This window comes from Macrotis lagotis, chromosome 2 (assembly GCF_037893015.1).
Source record: "Macrotis lagotis isolate mMagLag1 chromosome 2, bilby.v1.9.chrom.fasta, whole genome shotgun sequence".
Lineage (NCBI taxonomy): Eukaryota > Metazoa > Chordata > Mammalia > Peramelemorphia > Peramelidae > Macrotis > Macrotis lagotis.
The window spans coordinates 201,966,465-201,986,597 of NC_133659.1; the positions used below are offsets into that span (position 1 = coordinate 201,966,465).

Below are 20,133 nucleotides of genomic sequence, written 5' to 3' on the forward strand. Positions count from 1 at the left end.
TGGGGAGTACGTGGGTTGGTTATAGGAACCTGGAAAAAGTTGAAAGGGGAATCATGATTCCAGAGGGCATATGACTTCGTTGGGTTTTTGTTCCTTAGATCCAGTCTCCCTACCTCATTCCCAGGGCTCTGGACTGAGAGTTTACCTGGGAGATTGAATTTAAGAAAAGATAGGAATTTACCTCTAGACCTGAAGAGTCATACAGATCTGACAAAGGCAGGAGGAAGGGATTCATTTATTTACCTAACAAGTAAATAATATTGAATATTCCTTAAGGCAGTCTTTTTAAATTGATTTTAATTTAATTAGACAGCCTGGTTCTAGTGTGGACTGTATAGGGACAGGATATATGAATAATAATTAATCTTTATACTGAAGTATATCAATTATAATATATAATAATATAGCCCTTTAAAATTTGCAAAGTGATTTCACATGCATTAACTTATTTTAGCATGGAGAGTACAGTTGGGAAGCAGTGCTGGGCCTTAGAGTCAGAGTCTGGGTTAAAATCTCTTCTTTGCCACTTATTGAACAAGCTAATGATATCTCTCAAGATGAGATTGCTCATTTGTAAAACCAGAGGGTTTAAGCTCTAAATCTATCTATCTTCCTAAGATTCAAACAGTCTCACAAAGATCCCTGTGAAGTAGATACTATATGTAGATACTATCCCCATTTTACAGTTGAGGAAACTGATGGTTGTAGAGGTTAAGTGATTTGTCCAGGGTCACACAGCTAGCATGCATTATCAGAGGCAGGATTTATACATTTTTCTCCCCAGTGTTTAGCACAGGCTCTTATTGCATATTTGTTGATTGACTGTTTGATTCCTGATTCCAGGACTAACACTAGACTGACTTTTTTAGAAGGGTTGGCAAAGGAGCAGAAGTTGAACCTTGGGCTACGTCTCTGCTGGCCTAGCCTGAATGATAGATAGTCAAGTCTTTCCCTTTTTCCTTCACTCTCCTTAAAAGATCTTTGTTGTTGTGTTTGTTGTTTGGTTGTGACTGACTCTGGACCTCTTTATGGGTTTTCTTGGCAAAGACACAGGAGTGGTTTGCCACATCCTTCTCCAGCTCATTTTACAGATGAGAAAACTGAGGCAAACAGGATTAAGTGACTTGTCCAGGGTCTCACAGCTAGTGAGTGTCAGAGGTCTGATGAGTCTTCCTGACTCCAGATTCAGTACTTTATCTACTGTGTTACCTAGCTTTCCTCTTTTAATTTTACCCTTTTCCCACTTATGTATTTTAAGGAAAAGAACATTGTCTTTGGACTCAAAAGATGTAGGTCCTTTGCTATTTCCTTGTATGAGACCAGGAAATCACTTCCCACTCCTGATCATTAGTTGCATTTATAAAATAAGGAGATTAGACTGGATGATGTCCAAAGTTTCTTATAACTCTAAATTAATGATCTTGTTCCCATCTTCACTCTATTATCCCTTCATCCTTCCCCTCTCATTTACATTGCTCCCCCCACTCACCCCTTACTTCCACATTCTCTCTTTTTCTTTGTCCAACTCAGACAACAGAACCAGTTTGGGTTGACGTTTATTGTAAGAAATGTACAAAGGAAACAGGCTTCTCCTTACTTGGCTCAGAGCAGCTGCATCATCCCCACCCAGGTCATAGGGCCTATTCAAGACAGTTCCAGCCCCAGGGACACTCCTGTTCCTACTGGTCAGCAATCCTGGTTTGCCCAATATATGTGTGGCAAGGGTGGGGTGGGGCGGGTCAGGGAAAGGAGAGTCTGATGCTCAGAGGGGTTGAGAGGAGAGGCCTAGATAGGCCTAGAGTTAGGGAGAAAGGTTAGGATTCTAACCCCTTTCAAGATGTGTGCATAGAAAATCAACCTTAGCTTCACAGACAGAAGGCTTCCAGTTGAAGAATTTTCTGTCTCTTCAAGAGAAATCTTTAGGCCCTAAGGCCTAGGGAAGGAGAGTAGGGCTGGCCAGGATGGTGGACAGAGAGAAGCCCTACTATTTGAATGGACACAATGAAAAAAATAAGATGAGACAGAGACAGATGGAGAGAGGTGAAGGGAGGACAAAGACACAGAAAAATAGAGGGGAAAGGGACAAAAAATATGCAAAGGGTTGAAGAGAAACACAAAAAAATAGAGAATAGGAGAAATAAGGGAAATATACAGAAATAGAGACCTATTATGGAGTGGCAAAGAGATGCCTGAAGATGTTGAGAGATCCACTGATGGAGAGATGGAGAGAGACCCAGTACCAGGGAGGTGAGCAATGAGTGTTCATACTTATCCACACATCCACACACATACCGGCATGCTCTCAAACATACAAGGTATTCTTGTTTTGAAGGTTTTTACAATTTCCTGAACTTTAGTCAAATTGTTCACGAGAAATGAAAAGAAGAAGAGGAACTTGAGACAATCAGTACTCAAACTGAAAAACATGAGGCCCAGCCACCAGACAACCATATCATGTATGCCACACATACATGTACACCCATGTAAACACACATACACACAGAGGGAAGTGTGCCTAAAACAAATCATTCCCTGAGCAACCTCTCAGGTTCCCTCTCTGGACTTGGACCTTTCTCCTAATCTCCTGGGGGAAGAGGGGGGGTAACCCGGACAAAGGTCTGGAAAGGTGGCATTTATCTCCAGATCAGCTGGGACTCCAGATGAGGGGCCTTATGGTTCCTGGTGCTTGGGACCAGAATATCTGAATCATTTGGGGGTCTTCATAGAAATGGGATTAATCATTTCTATTTCTAGGATCTCTTGCCCTTAGGAAAATTAGGTGAGAGAGGTGAGGGGGGGGTAAGGGAAAGGCAATCTGAAGGAGAAAAGAACCTGTAGTTCTCCAGGGTGGGGTAGATTTTAACCTATTCTCCTAATACCCTACCCCCAAAACTCCCTTCCTCCAATAGCAGACACCCTTTTTCCCTTCCTGCCCCCTCCCCCTCCACAGTCTGGACAGCCCCAGTAAAGGACTTTACATTGCTGATCTTGGCACCTGGTCAACCACATTTCATAGAAAAATAAAATTTCAAAATCATATTCTTATTTATATTTGCTCCCAAGGGGATATGGCCAGTTTCAATTGGGACCAGGAAGATAAGTCTCAGCAGGATCACCAAATCAAAGTCCCTGTGAGCCACATGCTCCCAACCGGCGACTTGATGGTCCAAATGTCAGGGTTGTTTTTGAGGCTGTGTCAGTACCAATAAGATTTCTGATGAATCATCTTTTCCAAGGAATTCTGTAGCTGGTAGGGTTACTGGCCGGGTTTAGAAGATGCTTGGAGCTGGCATGGGCCCCAAAGGTGGTACTCCCCATGGACTCAACTTTTAAGACATCATTCTCTTTTGAGAGGGGTGGGTGGCTGAATTCCTCCGGGGAAAGGGGGCTAGGCAGCCCTTAAGACACTGGAGATATGAGCACAGCTGATTGGTTGTGAGGGCTGAGTATAATTTGCTGGGGCTTTAGATTGTATGTGACTGGCCATGGAGTGAGTGCCTGGAGGAAGCAATCATGTCCTAAAGCCTCTGAGCAGAGAGGAATAGATGGCAGCCCCCAAGGAGAGAGGGAGTGACCTCAATGACTAATAAGAGAGACTGAGGAGAAACAGATGTACAGACAGACTCAAGCTCCTCACCCCAACTCTTGAGGCTCTGTGACTCTTTCAGCCAACAGTAGACAATTCACATTTCACACGGACTGTGCAAGATTGGGAGAAAGGTCTCTGGATTCTAAGGTGAGCCCTTGAATGGCCAAATCTTTCCCATCAAGATGGATTTGGGCATCACCCCGTCTCAAAGCATGCCTCCATCACACGACTAAAACCTATAGGTTGGAGTGCAGGGTTCAACAGGGGAGCCCACCTGGGGCAGAGCCCACTGAAGGAAATACCTAACCCCATCTTTTTTAGACAAGTGACTCCTTGACCCCTGGACGTACTCCTTTCCCCTGTGGTTCTGGGGATGACTGGCTTGAGTCTGGGGCATCAATGGGTGTGAGACCCAGGGCAGGGCCAGCCTCCCCTGTTGTTTTTTCCTCTTCCTTATGGGAGCTGTTATTCCCATACATCTTGTTCATTGCATCGGCAATCAGGCCTTCTTTCTCTGGGGCCTCAAACCCACTACTGTCTCCACTGTGCCGGTAGAGATAAGAGGCCTGCTTCACTGAACGCTTGAGAAGATGCCGGCGGTAGGCTCTCTGGATCTTCACAGCACATACTTCCTCATGCTTCCTCTTCAGTGTAGTGGTGATGGGTTCATAGGAGACCTTGGATGGGTTGGCTGCCATGAATTTTTCCTCCATGGTCTGCTTAAGGGCATCCATCTCACCGGAGTCTCCTAGAACCTCTTTAGTCAGAGCAAAGAGGATGTCTAGACAGTGAATCTTGTCTCCAGGGACCATAGGCAGATCCAGAGTGATGAGTTTGATCTTGTTGGGTTTGGCAATCTTCAGTGGCTCTTGTAAGGTGTCCACAAAGTCAGAGAGGCGACTGTAGGCAATGAATTGTGTGGCATCTGGGTCAAACTTCTCCCAAGTCTCATAGAACATCTCAAAGTCATCCTCCCCCAATGGTTCACTGCTCTCCTCAGTGGCCACACTGAAATTCTCCAGAATGATGGCAATGTACATATTGACAACTATGAGGAAGGAGATGATGATGTAGCTGCAGAAGAAGCAAATGCCTATGGAAGGGTTACCACAATCACCCTTGACACTGCTGCCTGGGTTCTCCAGCTCAGGATCACAGTCAGGGGGTCCACTGTTAAGGATGGGGTTCAGAAGTCCATCCCAGCCAGCTGAGGTGGTGATCTGGAAAAGGCAAATCATGCTGTTGCCAAAGGTCTCAAAGTTGAAAATGTCATCAATGCCAGACTCTTTCTTCACATAAGCGAAGTTGGACATGCCAAAGATGGAATAGATGAATATGACGAGGAAGAGGAGCAGACCAATGTTAAAGAGGGCAGGCAGAGACATCATGAGGGCAAAGAGCAAGGTTCGGATACCCTTGGCACCCCGGATCAGCCTCAGTACACGCCCTATCCGAGCTAGACGAATCACTCGGAATAGTGTGGGTGAAACAAAGTATTTCTGGATCAAGTCAGAAAGGGCAAGGCCTGTGAGAGAGAGAGAGAGAGAGAGAGAGAGAGAGAGAGAGAGAGAGAGAGGAAAAGAAAAAAGAAAATAGAGAAGAGAAGAAAGAAAAGAAAGAAAAGAGGAGAGAACATAGAAAGGAGGAAGAGAGAAGAAAAATGAGACAGAGAAGAGAGAAAGAATTAGAAGAAATGAGAGAGAAGAGAAAGAGAGGAGGAAGAAGAGAAAGAAGAAAAAAAGAATGAGGAGAAAAAAGAGAAAGAAATAGGGAGAAATATAGAGACAGAGAAAGAGAGAGAGTAGGGAGCAGGAGAGAGAGAAAGAGATGGAGCGAAAGAGACAGAAAGAGCAAGAGAGTGAGAGAGTGAGTGAGAGAGAGAGAGAGAGAGAAAGAGATGGAGTGAGAGAGACAGAAAGAGCGAGAGCGAGAGAGCGAGAGAGAGAGAGAGAGAGAGAGAGAGAGAGAGAGAGAGAGAGAGAGGAATTAGGAGTTGCCTCCTGTAGGAGGATGGGGAGATGAGGATAGCTACAAAGCAATTTTATCCTAAGAGGAGACCAAGGAAGAAGGAGGGTTTAGCTATCTTAGTTGCTCCTAGGGTCAATAGAACACACAAGTTTTGAGGGGGAACTTCCCCTTTTTCTTTTTTCAGGAGGGGCTTCTGAAGACCTGGATTTTTATCTTAATAGCTTGGCTTCCTAGGAATAGCCAAGTGGTTACACAGTCATAGAATTTTATACTTGGAAGGGACCCTAGAGACCATCTCATCCAACCCACACTAAATAAGAATTCCTATTATAATGGACATTACAAGTGATCACTCAGCCACTGTTAGAACTCAAATAAGGAGGAACCCTCTCTTTTGAGATAACCCCTCCCACTTAGGTAGCTAATTGTTAGTAAGTTTTCCCCAACATTAAACTTAAATTTACCTCTTTATTACTTCTACCAATGCTCCTGGTTCTGTATTTTGGAAGTGTCCCAAAATTGCTAGGCTTTGTCAGGAGATCTTAATAGCTAACCTTTTTCCAGAAGTCAAGGGGGGGGGGGAATGACTCAATAATTTGACTTCAGTTCTTTTGAGATTTGGAAAGAGATTCAACTCCTTAAAAGTTCTAGGTTTTGAAATTTGTGTGTGAGTGAGACTGTGTGTGTAGACATTATTGTGTTCTTCTACAGGAGCATGTGTGACTATTTTTATGACATCTATATATCTAGGTTTTCAGATATATGGGTGTGCTTAGATGCAGGACTACATTCATATATATATATATATATGTGGTAGTCAGTGTGTTCACACATGTCTAGTTGTTTTTCTGCTACAGCATGTATTTATAGATAAGTGTATATATGTATGTGTGTAGAGTGCTGATGGAAAGACATGGACCAAATCATAGAATCAGAGATAATAGGATCATAGATTAAGAACTAAAAGGGACTTTGTTTTTGTTGTTCAGTGGTTCTTCAATGGTGTCTGGTTCTTCATTACCCCCTTTTTAGGTGTTTCTTGGCAAAGATACTAGGGTGGATTGCCATTTTCTTCTCCAAATCATTTTACAGATGAGGAAACTGAGGCAAAGAGGGTAAAGTAATTTGCCTAAGGTTACACAGCTAGTAAGTATCTGAGGTCAGATTTGAAATCAGATCTTTCTGGATCAATTCTTCAGGTCCAGTCTTTTATCCACTACATAACATAATTGCCTCTATTATATAGCTAGGTGATGTGTATTACCTAGGGCATACCTACATGGGTTCATCGACTTGCATACCTTGAGATGGGTCTCTTTATTCGTGGGAGTAGATTTATGTGTGTATGAGTCTGTGTGTGAAAGGGAAGGCTCAAATATGTGCACCCTTGAGCTGGGGCTCACCAGCAATGGAGAGGATCACCACCACAAAGTCAAAGATGTTCCAGCCAACAGTGAAGTAGTATTGACGCAGCGCTAGCATCTTGAGCACACACTCTCCCGTGAAGATGATGATGAAGACCATGTTGATATAGTAAAGGATGTCAATCTTGAGCTGACTCTGGTCGTCTGTCTCTACCATCATGGTGACCATATTGAGGCAGATCAAGAACATGATCGCGATGTCAAACATCTGCTTGGTCACGAAGTCATACACCATGCCCTGAATCTTGTTCTTGAGCCCAAATTGGGAGATGGGACACAGGAAGGTTCATGAAGGATACGGACAGCCATGTGACACACAGAGAAGCAATAAATAGCACAAGACATAACAGACAGAAAGAGAGAAAGAAGGTGTTTCAGGTCACGTAGGAGGAACCTTCTGCCACTGTGAGGAGTGGGGAATGGAGATGGAAGGAGTCAGAACTGATTCAATGCCTGGTCTTACTATTCTCTCCAGCTGGAAGCCCCTCTGAAATCCCTCCTTCTCAGGGAATCCTTCTGGACAAAGGCCTTTTCTAGGGGCAGTAGCTCTCATTTCAGGGGATCCACTGACACAACTCTTCCAGCTAGGGCCATCTCCCTTTGCTTGGTTCATATTCTGTCAAGGCATTGCTTACTTGGGATATAGGACTAGCAATCTCATATCCTCATTCTTCAAGGGATCCTTTGTTCAACAGGTAAAGGGGGGGGGTGCTGAGATGAGGGGACAGGGAAAACCAGTATAGTAAAATAGAAAACTAAAAATTACTTATACAATTTTTAAAACACGGATTCACTGAAGATGGTAAACCAAAAAATTATTGGAGATGGAAAAGCAGGTTGTGGGAGCATTCTGGGCTTTCATGGGAAGGAGGCACTTCTTCCCCGCCCCCCCCATCATCCACCATTCCATAAAGACTATACCTGAGGTCGAGGAATTGGTTTCTGTGGCTTCTTGGAGCCCAGTTTTTTCATGGCATTATAGTATTTCTTCTGCTCCTCTGTCATGAAGATGTCCTTTCCTCCAAAGTATAGTGGAAATCAGCCCATTTAGATGAAGAATCCCCTGCCCATTTCCTCAACCCCCAGTATCCTCATAACACCAAGCAATTAGTTCCAACTTTATAAGGTTATGAGTGATGATGGGGACCCCAACCCAATAAGGCAACTGAAATTCAAGTCAGCAAAGAGGATCAAATCTTCTATCACTGTGTCATTCTAAGGGGCCAATGGGTTAAGTGGGAATGGAAGGAATGGGTTGTACAAGAAATGAGAATGCTGTGGGAATTGGCAAGCAGAGGAGATGGGGCCATGGGAAAGAGGGAAGAACTGGAAGGGCAGGTGGAAGGAATGGAGATAAAGGGAGAGCAGGTAGGGAAGAGGGAAAAAGGAAAGAGGAAGAAGGAAAAGAATGGAAGGAAAGGAAGTAGATGGCCTGGGTATGATACTCATCTTCTTTTTTTGCTGATTGAAGTTGTCAATGATGACTCCAATGAAGAGATTGAGGGTGAAGAATGCGCCAAAGATGATGAAGAGTACAAAGTAGATGTACATATAAAGATTCACCTCGTACTGGGGTTGTTGTTCAACCTTTTGAGTCAGAATGAGAGTGAATGAGCAACAGCTATCCAAGGAGAGAGACAGAGCCACTAACTCCTCTCCCCACTGCCCAAACCCCATCATGGAATGGATCCTACTGTGGAAAAGAAGCTCTCTCTCTCCTCCAGAGGAAGAGAGCAGAGAAGACAGAGGGTCTGGAGGAGACAGGGCTGTATCTCTGGCAATGCTGGGGATGGAACAGTACAGGAAAATGATATCACATTACAGGTCAGAGTTCCATGAGAGGCTGGGAGATCAAGGGGAGCCTCTCATCTTCCTTTCCTTTCACCCAACCTGTCAAGTCAAGGTTTTGGGAGGTGTGTCTGTGTGTTCCAGTTTCACTGACCTCTCGGGAATCTACAGCTGCATACATGATATCCATCCAGCCCTTGAAAGTAGCCTGGAGGAAGTTAAAGGGGGAAAGTTAGAAACATTTCAGTAGAAGGAGGAGAGTCCATCTCCTGGAAGACCCATCCTTCCAGCTTTAATAAATCAATTCTCCCCTACTACAAAGTACAAAACTGGTTTTCATATTCTGACTTCCTCAAAAACAGGGACATCAAGTGGGCCAGATGACTGCCTTGAGCCCCAGGGTGAAGGTGTGTGGTGTAACAGAATTTTAGATTTGGAGTGAGGAAGATCTGGGTTCAAATCCTGACTCAGACTCTTGGTACCTGTGTAACTCCAGGACAAGTCATTCCCAACTATGGGCCTCAGTTTCCTTATCTACAAAATAAAGGAATTAGATTCAATAACCTACAAATGCATCCTAGCTCCAAATCTATGGTGGAATGGGATAGTGAAAAGGTTGAAGGTCAGGAGCCTTCCCAACATGTAGGAAGTCACCAAGTTTTGAAAGTAGGACTTGGCTGACCTCAGGCATAACTAACATTATTACAGATACCTTTCAGTGACACTTAGCTGCCCCTGCATTTTTTTTTTTTGGTTGTTGTAAGGCAGTGAGGTTAAGTGACTTGCCTAAGGTCACACAGTTAAGTAATTATTAGTGTCTGAGACCAGATTTGAACTCAAGTCCTCCTGACTCCAGGGCTGGTGCTCTATCTACTGCACCACCTAGCTGCCCTCCCCCCCAGTGGCATCCTCTTAATGCACCAACATCCAGGACCCTCAGGAGAGTCCCAGCTCTACCATTAACTACTGAGAAGCCTTTACCAAGTTAAATAACTTTTCAACCCCCAATTCTTCACCTGAAAAATTAGAATTAAAAATAATAACAACTCACAGGTTATTATGAGGCAAATACTTTGCAGACATCAAAGTGCTATGGAAATCTGAGTCTATTATTTATCTTCTGGAGTTGTTGGGAAGATAAAAGCTTGTGAAAATGTTCTATAAATTAATCATCTTAGAGTCTAGATACATTGGAGTTATTATATAGATGCAAATTATTATTATTATTATTATTATTATTATCATCATCATCATCATCATCATCATTGCTGCTGATCCCATGTTACAGTAAGTTCAGGAAGCAACTGTGGCTGCAGAAACAAAGACAAGACCAAGAAGGAGAAGAGAAAAAAATGCTAGCTTGAGGAAGGTGACTTCCTGCCTCTCTCTCCAAATCAGATAATGCAAAAGTAAAGGTTGGAAAGATTGAACTGAGATCTTGAACAAAATCTGACATTTCCATCACTCTTTAAAATTATGTAAAGTATTTTGAATATAATGTTTCACTTGAACCTCCCAGCAATCTTGTGAGGCAGGTGCTACATATCCATTTCTCATGTAGCTGAGATTCAGAGGTGAAATAATAATAATAATAATAATAATAATAATAATAATAATAATAATGACAATAACTAATAACAGCTAACTTTTATTTATTTATGTAAAACCTTTGGAGATTTGAAAAACACTTATATGTATTATCTAGTTTGATTTTCACAGCCCTCTTAGGTTTTATCCACATTTTACAGATAGGGCAACTGAGGGTAAGCAGGGGTTAAGTTATCTAAGATCCCTCAGTTACTCAACAAGTACTTATTAAGGTTTGGAGCAAAGAAAAAACAGGGGGAAGATTAGAACCCAGATATTCCTGGTTTCAAGTCCAAAAGTCAGTTCACTAAGCCCCAATACTCAAAACTTCCCACAGAGTAGATAGGTTTTCAATAAATATGAATGAAGAAGTCATGAAAAAGTGGGGCAAACCTAGCTGAGATGAGTAGGGCAGAGATGAAAGATCTTGAGCTAACACCCCATGGGTTCCACTTACCACCTGCAGGAGTGAGAGGTAACCAAGGCCCACATTGTCGAAGTTGACCTTGACATTGACCCATCGGACCTCCCCAGTGTCCATCAGTTTGAAGCAGTCTGACATGTTGTTGACAACAGAGATGTCAAAAATTTCTGAGGTGGTGGTATTGATGCACCGGTAATACTTTCCCGCAAACAGATTGACACCCATGATGCTGAAGATAAGCCAGAAGATAAGACAGACGAGCAACACATTCATGATGGAGGGGATGGCGCCCAGGAGGGCGTTCACCACCACCTAGAAGCAGGGGGGAAAGGCAAGTTGGGAGGAGGAGGAGTCATAGACTGAGACCCAGACTTTTCCCCCCTCTCCACTCTACCTAGAGTGTCAGAACCCTGAGCTCTAACCCAGTGCAGAAAAGTCCTGACTCTGCCTTTAGGAGTAGCCCTAAGCCATTGGGCAGGAGTAAAGTAGGGGAAACAGCTATCCTCATCTGGGAATTTATAATCTGATAGCAGGTTTAGGACATATGTATACACAAAAAGAGGTAAAGAAATGAATGGAAACGCATGGAGTTAAGAAGACTTCTTGGAATATTCAATAGAACCAACAAAGAAGCCGGGAAACCACCCTAAGTTTGTGGCATAACCACCAGCAAACCATGATCAGAGGCAGGGATTGGTAGAGCATGGAGAAGGGGACAATGGAAAATATTTTGCCTGGAAAGAGCCATATGACTGGGAGTAGAGGGTTCTGTTGAGGAGTAAAAGCAAGAAATTATAAGGTGGAGAGCTACTGGGAATAGGTCCAGGTACCTATTTTTGGTCAGGTGAAGGGCTGTATCTATGAGATCAGTATAGGGTTCTCTGCTTGGTTAACGATGTGCCTGCCTGGGTTGAGGGGAAGAGGAAGGTGGCTTTCACTGGAAGTATCTCTGCCACAAGTCACTGGGCAAGGGACAAACACTCTAGGCTGGCTCCCCACCCCCTTGAAGTCTCAGCCACACATGATTACTTTTTTTCCCCTTTCCTCCCACCCCTCTACTGACTGGGCAACTATGAAAACACAGTTTTAGATATAGAAAGAAAGCCACCAGGCCCTGCTCAGTCTGAAGCAACTGGCCTGCAAGGTAGGGAGCCTTCTTTCTCTTCTCATGAAAGAGTTGCAGTTAATTTTGCTTGGTTAGCATACTGGAATACAAGAGCAGAGGTCAGTCTGAATTTGTGAATTCTGGAAGAAATTTTTAAACAGAGATTGTGACTGCTGTTCAGTAATTTCAGTTGTGTCTGATTCTTTGTGATCCCATTTGGGATTTTCTTGACAAAAATCCTAGAATGGTTTGCCATTTCCTTCTCCAACTCATTTTACAGATGAGAAAACTGAGATAAACAGGATAAAATGATCTGCCCAGGATCACTCAGCTAGTAAATATCTGAGGCCACATTTGAACTCAGGTCTTTCTCACTTCAGGACCAGCACATCTGTAAAATGAGCTGGAGGCGGAAATGGCAAACCACTCCAGGATCTTTGTCAAGAAAACCCCAAATGGAGTCACGGAGAGTCGAACATGATTGAACAACAACAGCAAGCATTGTTTACTCTATTAATTTGCTTAGAAGTCTTTTTTCAGACTTGTGGTTCTTCACAGAGGTTGCATAAGATGGTGAAAAGAGTGTTGGAGAGAGAGTCAGAAGACCTGGGTTCTGATTCTGGGACCATCTGACTAACTGTGTGTTTGCCAAAAGATGAAACATTTTACATCTCTGGGACTCGGTTTGCTCAGTTATGAAATATGGATATCAATATTTGTCTTTCTATTTTTATGTGTGAAGAGCAAATGAAATACTATATATTATTAATAGTGCTCTGTAACTAAGGAGGAAATATAAGGGTGAGCTATTATTAGCTTCTTCAAACTTTATTTCCATCAGTCACTTCCCCATACATGGAGACTTGAGGTGGCCACCTATTGCCTATGGGCTTAATGGAAACTCAGTCTGTTACCCAAAGCTGTTTGCACATCAGAACCTCAAAGAGGAAAGGAAAACAAAGTTTCAGGTTGGAGGCCAACTGGCCCTTCTCTCCCAGCTCAGGACCCCAAATCCCTAAAACCCTGGAGAAACTCCTCATCTGCTAGAGGAAAACAAGTGAGGTGGTATTGGATAGGGGAATGACACTGTATTTGAAATTACAAGTCCTCCATTTGAACCCTAACTCTGACTGTTCTGGGTTTTAGTTCCTTCGTATGTAAAATGGGGATAATAATAGAATATGATTTTTTTTTTTTTTGGTGAGGATCAAATGAGACATTTAAAGCTTTGCAAACCTTAAAAGGCTATGATGCCAATAATAGGTTTTAAAGCTTTTGAAGGCACTGTATAGACATTACCTCATTTGATCCTGGCAAACAAATCTTAGGAAGAAGGTGCTGTTATCATCTTATTTTACACTTAAGGAAGCTGTGACCCAGACAAGTTCTACTGAGTATATTTACTCAGCTAGTAAGTATTTGAGGTAGGATATTCAAATTCAGACCACTCCAGGATCACCTAGCTAGTATATAGATCATAATGTTTTAGAGCTAAGAAAATAGCATCTCTGATTAAAGCATCATCAGAATTCACAAATTTGGACTGGTCTTGCCTCAAGCATTCTAGGTAAGTAAAGTTAGACTATACTAAGCAGGCAGAATTAGAGGAGGGGCATAAACATTTATGGGGAGGGCAAGGAGGGAGGAGGTACAGTGGATTGAATGTCAGACCTGGAGTCAGGAAAATTCATCTTCCTGAATTCAAATCCAGTCTCAGACATTTCCTAGCTATGTATGACCCTGGACAAGTCACCTAACCTTATTTGCTTTAGTTTCCTTATCTATAAAATGAGCCAGAGAAGAAAATGGCAAGCCTCTCTAGCATCTTTGCCAAGATAACTCCAAAAGTGGGTTATTTGTCTTCTTACAGTTGAGCAAACTGAGGCAAACAGAGGTCAAGTAACTTGCCCAGGATCACACAGCTAATTAATGTCTGAGACTAGAACTCAAGCCTTTCTGACTCCAAGCCCAGAACTCTATACACTTTGCTACCAACTGCCTTTAATAAGGGAAGAGAAAGAAGGTTTCCTACCTCACATGCCAGGTTCAAACTGAGCAGAGCCTGGTGGCTTCCTTTCTAGGCTTGAGTTTGCATATTCAATGGATGCGGCAGCCTTCCCTAAAGAATCCCATTAAGTTATCTCTTTCTTTTCCTCAGAGATGCTCCTCCACACTCGGACAAAGTATATACTTTGACAGAATCACAGAATCAACCTCAGAATTCACCTACTCTGATTCCTGGTAGAACAGGTCTCTCTCAGCAAAATTCTTGACTCAGAGTGATTTGGGTTTATTGATTGGCCAACAATAGATCCCAGGTCCACCCCCACTTGGCCACTGTTTGGGTCCTGATTGACTCAGAGTGAATGTAAATAGCAATTTGTATCTGTTTTGGCCGGAAACCCTGAGGATCTTCCAATCCCAGATTGTTGTTTTTTGGGGGACTAGATTAGAGGCCATTCTTTGTCTCATTTCTTCCTTACCTAGTCTTAATCATTGAATGGGTCTTGTCTCAGTCAAACTGAGACCAGTTAAAGACCTTAGCTTAAAAAAGGCCAATGTCTCTCACTTTACATCTGGGACTAACTCCAGTTGTCCTGATCTCTATCTGGCCACTGGACCCAGATGGCTTCGGAGGAGAGAGTCAGCCCTCCTTCCCTTAAATCCAGTTCACTTGAATGTCATGGTATCACCTCCCTGATCTCATGGTCTTTCATTCTCAAAGGACAAACAACAACCTCCCTGTCCTGAAGGCCTACAGCCTCTCTCCTTGAAGATCTTTAATTTCTTTTTTAATTAAAGGTTAATGTTCTCTTATGTATTGTGTAATTTTGCTATCTCTTATATTTTATTTTTTCCTTAAGGATATGATTTTTCTCTCAACACATTCAATTTTGATTAGTGTATAGCCTGGAAACAATAAAAGACTCTGGTCCTTGCTTAAACTCCACAATTCTTTTTTTTGAATACAGATGGTATTCTCCACCACAGATACCCTAAAATTGTCCCTGATTGTTGCACTGATGGAATGAGCAAGTCCATTAAGGTTGATCTTCAACCCCATGTTGCTGTTATGGTATACAATGTTCTTCTGGTTCTGCTCAGAAGATCTCTAATTCTTGGCAATCATTAAGTAGCAAGTACCCAGTCCTGGAGTAGGCAGCTTTAATTGTTAGGAATTTTTTCCTCACACAGAATCAGACTCTCTCTAAGACTTCCAGCCAGTTGCTCCCAGTTCTATCCTCTGGAGCTAAATAGAGTTAGTCTAACCTTTCTTCTGTATGACATTCCTTTATATACTCAGCTATATTCTCATATCTACCTAATTGTCCATGTCTCCATCCCCACCACTCACCCCCTATTTTCAGCTCCTTCAATCATGTGGTGAGTTTTCTCATGCCTCTCTACAGGTTACTTCTGGTTGGCCACTTCTGGACATATTCCTGGTTTTGTCAATGACTTTCCTAAAATATGGTCTCCAGAATTGAACACAATTTTCCAGATGTTATCTGACCAGTAAGAATGTATGGAGAACCATCTCCTTCCTTTGTTCTGGATACTATACATTTCTCAGTACAGCCCAGGATTACATTAACATTTTTTTTGGTGGTCATGCCAACCTGTTGATTTACACTGAGTTTATAGTCTACTAAAACTTCCAGGTAGTTTTTTTTTAATACAAAATGTTATCTAATTATACCTCCCCCAGTTCTAAATATTTTGTCATTCATGCAGTGGTCTTAATGTCCTTCCATTGCATCATGTTTTGTGGAGGTAGAGGCCCATAAGAAAACCAGTCTCATTTCCTTATAATTACACCTCCTACATTTCATTTGGTTGTTGTTCAGTCTTATATGACTCTTCATGACCCCATTTGGGGTTTTCTTGGCAAAGATATTACATTGATTTGCCATTTCCTTCTCTAGCTCATTTTGTAGATGAGGAACTGAGGCAAATAGGTTGAAATGGATTGCTCAGGGTCACACAGTTAGTAAGTATGTAAGGTCAAATTTGAACTCGGGTCTTCCTAACCCCAGTCCTGCACTTTATAGATCTGTTCCTTTCAATTTTCAAATGATGTCATAGAGTGCCGATCTTGTAGTTAGGAAGAGTTAGGTTCAAATCCTACCACTTATTACTAGCTGTGCAGGCAAACATTTCATGCCTACCCAACTTTTTTCCCTTTACTTTTCCTCTCCTCCCCACAATTGTAACTTAATCTGGGCCACTCAGCAAACCCTAGTCTGAGGTTGCCTTAGTGTGAAAAGTTTCTAGGTCAATATTTGGCTCTGAGTGAGGCTAGGTCATGTTGTCTCATGCTGAGTCAGAAGGACCCTTGGAGAAGAGAAGAACAAATAGTGACTATTGACCAGTTCCAAGTTCTTAGAGCACCCACCCTCATGCCTTCAAATCTGGACAAGGCCCGGAGTGGCCTGAGTGCCCGAAGCGTCCGCAGTGACTTGATGGGCCCAAGTTCAGAGTAACCCAACCAATTGGCCACCAGACTGATAATGGAGACCTGATGAGAAAAACCAAGAGGAATATTTAGCAAAAGGAGACACCCAGTAGTAAAGGATACATGGGTCAGGGGTCAGGGTAAGGATTATGACCCCATGACCATTCAAGAGATATTATCTGCTGCATTCATCACTCCTAGAACAAGAAAGGACTGATCCTTAATGGATACATTCCTTCTGGTGCCACATTTCAATGTGTTGTTCCTCTCTCTACCTCATGGATCATCAGTCAGGAAATGTCTTGGCTACCCCCTGAATCCTGCCTCTTGGATAAGAGAAGAGAGCAGGTGCTTGTTGTATAACCTTGGACAGGTCACTTGGTTTTTTTTTCAGGTCTTAATTTCTTAATCTGCAAAATGGGGGGGGGTGTTAAAATAATCACTCTACCTATTTGATAGAAATCTTGTGAGGATCAGAGGAGATAAAACAGATTAAAATCCTTTGAAAAGGATTAAGGACTATACAAATATGAGCTATGCCCACATTCCTTCTTCCTTTTCCATTTCTTCCACCCAAAAATCCAATCTCTTCTTTGTCTAGCTTGTGTCTCTTTGGGATCTTTCTGTCTAACCCTTGGGCAAATAAACAGGCTCTGACATCCCCTTCCTTTGAAGGTGAGGCTACATCGTCCACTAGAATGCAAGTTCTTTGAGGGCCAGGAACATGTTCATTTTTATATTGTCTGGTATATGGCAGACATTTAAGAAAAACTTATCGTATCCATAAACTGAAAGTCCTGGCTAGGATCCTGGGCCCTCAGGCATTCCTACATCCCTCCCATACCACCTTTGAAGAAAGCCCAGTAACACTGGCCCCGAGCATGGCAACTCACATCTACAATGAGGAAGTCAAGCCAGCACCAGGCATTGGTGAAATACACCTTGAAGCCATAAGCCACCCACTTGAGCAGCATCTCCAAGACGAATACATAGGAGAAGACCTTGTCCGCATATTCCAGGATTGCCCGGATCACCTTCCTTTGCTCAATGTAGATGTCTTCGAATGCCTAGATGAAGGATAGAGAGCCATGAACACACCTTGGGGGATGGGAGGATGGAGGGTTGTACAATTAGCAGCATCCTTGGAAAGAATGAAGGAGGGAGTTGGTCTCAATTCTTGTGGTTGTTTAGTTGTTTTTCTGTCATGACTAACTATTCGTGATCCCATTTCGGGTTTTCTTGGCAAAGATACTGGAGAGGTTTGCTATTTCCTTTTGTGGTTCCTTTTATAGATTAGGAAACTGAGGCAAACAGAGTTAAGTGACTTGCCTGGGATTACATAGAGAGCAGGTATCTTGAAGTTAGATTTGAACTTAGGAAGATGAGTCTCTTGATTCCAGGTCCAGAATTTTATTCACTGCTAGTTCTACCCCTAAATGATACCAATCCCTAGCTAGAATCTGACCAGTTTACTGCAGAATGGAATGGGTAGAATTATTCAGCACTCATTGGAGACGTCATTGATAGGATTATGGACCAACAGAGATAGAGTTACTAAGGTGTTTTACCTTGGCAATATTTCTTACTCCATAAGAGGTAAGAAAGCTCCCCTAAAGGACTTTAAAAACCCCCTACTATTCATTTATGTTCAATATAATCAAATCTCAATAATTATTTTCTTTGTGGGTTATGATCAGCAATGCTTAAAACTATTTTTATTGATATCTTTTCTTTTGTCACTTTTTTTCCCATATCTTCTTCTCCCTCTCCCAGAGAGTATCCCTTATGACAAGTCTTTTTTGAAATAGAAGAAAATTCAGCAAAAAAAAAAGCTGATGTTAAATTTTAATTCAATTCATCAAACATTTACTAAGAACCCACACTAGATAATGTCCAGTTCTACTCCATGGAGATGTAAAAAAGCAAGAATGAAATGATATCTATCCTTGAAGCTAATATTTTCTGTAGAGGGGTGGGGAGAATAGAAGAGAGGAACATTTATAATATACATTTAGATCAGTCAATCAATCAATCAATAAATAAATAAACCATGTCCAAATAATTCAAGAAGTAGAAATCATTCTTAACTAGGAAGATTAGAAATGTCCTGGTTTTGCACTAAATGATGCATTGAATCTTAATCTGGCTTCCTCAAGTGGCCTAGGATAATTTCTCTTCCCACCCCCCCCCACATCTTCCCACCCCATTCCCACCCATCTCATCCCCAATAGTCAGAAATTGCAGATAAAGTATCACCAATTTATATCAGTATAATAAAGGAGATCAATCTATTGCTTTTAAAATAATAAACCCTATAAAGCATGGATTCTTATCTTTGGGGTCCCAAAAAGGTCAGTGGATAGATTTCAGAGGGGCCTATGAATTTGGTGGAGAAAACTATTTTTTTGTAGCTGTATTTTAATATAATTGATTTTCTTTGGAATTTTATGTATTTTACTTAATGTATTTAAAAACACTCTAAGAAGGGGTCCATAGGCTTCATTAGATGGCCAAAGGGGTTTGTACCATGCAAAAAAGTTGAATACCTCTTCTCTATTCCAGAGTCAAAAATGATGTAGTTAGGTAGCATAGTGGAGAGTCAGATAGGCCTGAGTTCAAATCCTATCTTGAAGATTTACTATGGCCATGGACAAATCATGATATCTCTGGTATTTGACTTTTCTCATCTAGAAAATGGGGAATAATAATAATATCTATCTCCTAGGACTGTTGTGAGGTTCACATGTGACAGCAAGTACTTTGTACACTTTAAAGTGATGTATAAATGCTAGCTTTTATTATATTATTAAGTAATGTAGTTATAGAATTTATATATTAATAATACATCAAAGAGAAATTGCATTTGAATTATTTAGGATACTTCTTTCTTTTTCTGTGAGTAGCCAAGAGGCACTTTGGTCTTCCCTTTTGGCTGGGCCCTAGAAAAGAACCCCAGAAACATGGTGGAGGAAGGACTGGGACAGTAGCTGGCACTTACCAAGGCCCCACTGCTGAGAAGGATCATGAATACAATAAATGTCTCAAACCAATTGTGTTCCACCATCTTGAAGCAGGCCTTTCGAAGGTTCCACCATATTTTCCCTCGATCCGAGGTGATGTCAACATAGAGGAAAGGGAATCTCTTTACACAGTCTGTGAAGAAAGATGGGTTACTAGGAGAAGAGAGAGGATCACTACACCTTGGGGGCCTTTCACGAGTGCTAAGCAAGGCACAGATCCCTTCCTTTAATCATATGCCCCAATCATATGCCCCACTGCCATGCATACCCATGGAAATTCAAAGGGAGGCTCTTCTCATATCACTTAATTGGTACACAGCTTCTATATTTCCCGCTTACCCCTAATATCCCCTCTGAGTTTCCTAAACCACTTGCTCTACCCCTACTCTGACTTGCTCCATCTTGGATGAGTCAAGATTCAGGAAAAAAGGAAGAAGCCTCCTTTTCCATTGGGAACTCTGGCTTCTTTCCACTGACATGTCCTTTAACACCCACCAAACTGGGCAGGAGTAGAATTCACTTTTGGCAGGCTGTATTTAAATAAATTCTAAGAAAGGACTTGGAGGAAGGCCCATGGTGAGTCAGGATTCAGGCAGGGTGACTTGGAGAGAAGGCAAAATGCTTTCCTTTGGATTCTTGGGTCCCTCATGGGGAAGTGGCATGGGCAGTGGGCCCTCTCCTTCTTCACAACCCTCAACACAAAACCTCCAATGTCAGCCTCGGCAAGGTGCTGTGTTTTGTTAAAGAGGGGGGTAGGAGTGACCTTGGTCCC

The 20,133-nt window shown here is 42.2% G+C and overlaps 1 protein-coding gene across 3 annotated transcripts in view; it reads right to left on the reverse strand.

The window, feature by feature from the left end:
• Positions 1–1,552: 1,552 nt before the first annotated feature.
• Positions 1,553–20,133, reverse strand: part of SCN4A (sodium voltage-gated channel alpha subunit 4) — a 93,698-nt gene continuing 75,117 nt past the window's right edge. For all 3 annotated transcript variants that reach the window (XM_074224475.1, XM_074224474.1, XM_074224476.1), the window contains exons 19-27: positions 19,340–19,494; positions 17,235–17,408; positions 16,282–16,404; positions 10,814–11,092; positions 8,924–8,977; positions 8,431–8,568; positions 7,903–8,007; positions 6,961–7,231; positions 1,553–5,114 (exon numbers count right to left, since the gene is read on the reverse strand). In XM_074224475.1, coding sequence (XP_074080576.1) covers positions 3,907–5,114; positions 6,961–7,231; positions 7,903–8,007; positions 8,431–8,568; positions 8,924–8,977; positions 10,814–11,092; positions 16,282–16,404; positions 17,235–17,408; positions 19,340–19,494 — 2,507 coding nt within the window. In that variant the 3' untranslated portion in view covers positions 1,553–3,906. The remainder of the gene's footprint in view (positions 5,115–6,960; positions 7,232–7,902; positions 8,008–8,430; positions 8,569–8,923; positions 8,978–10,813; positions 11,093–16,281; positions 16,405–17,234; positions 17,409–19,339; positions 19,495–20,133) is intronic.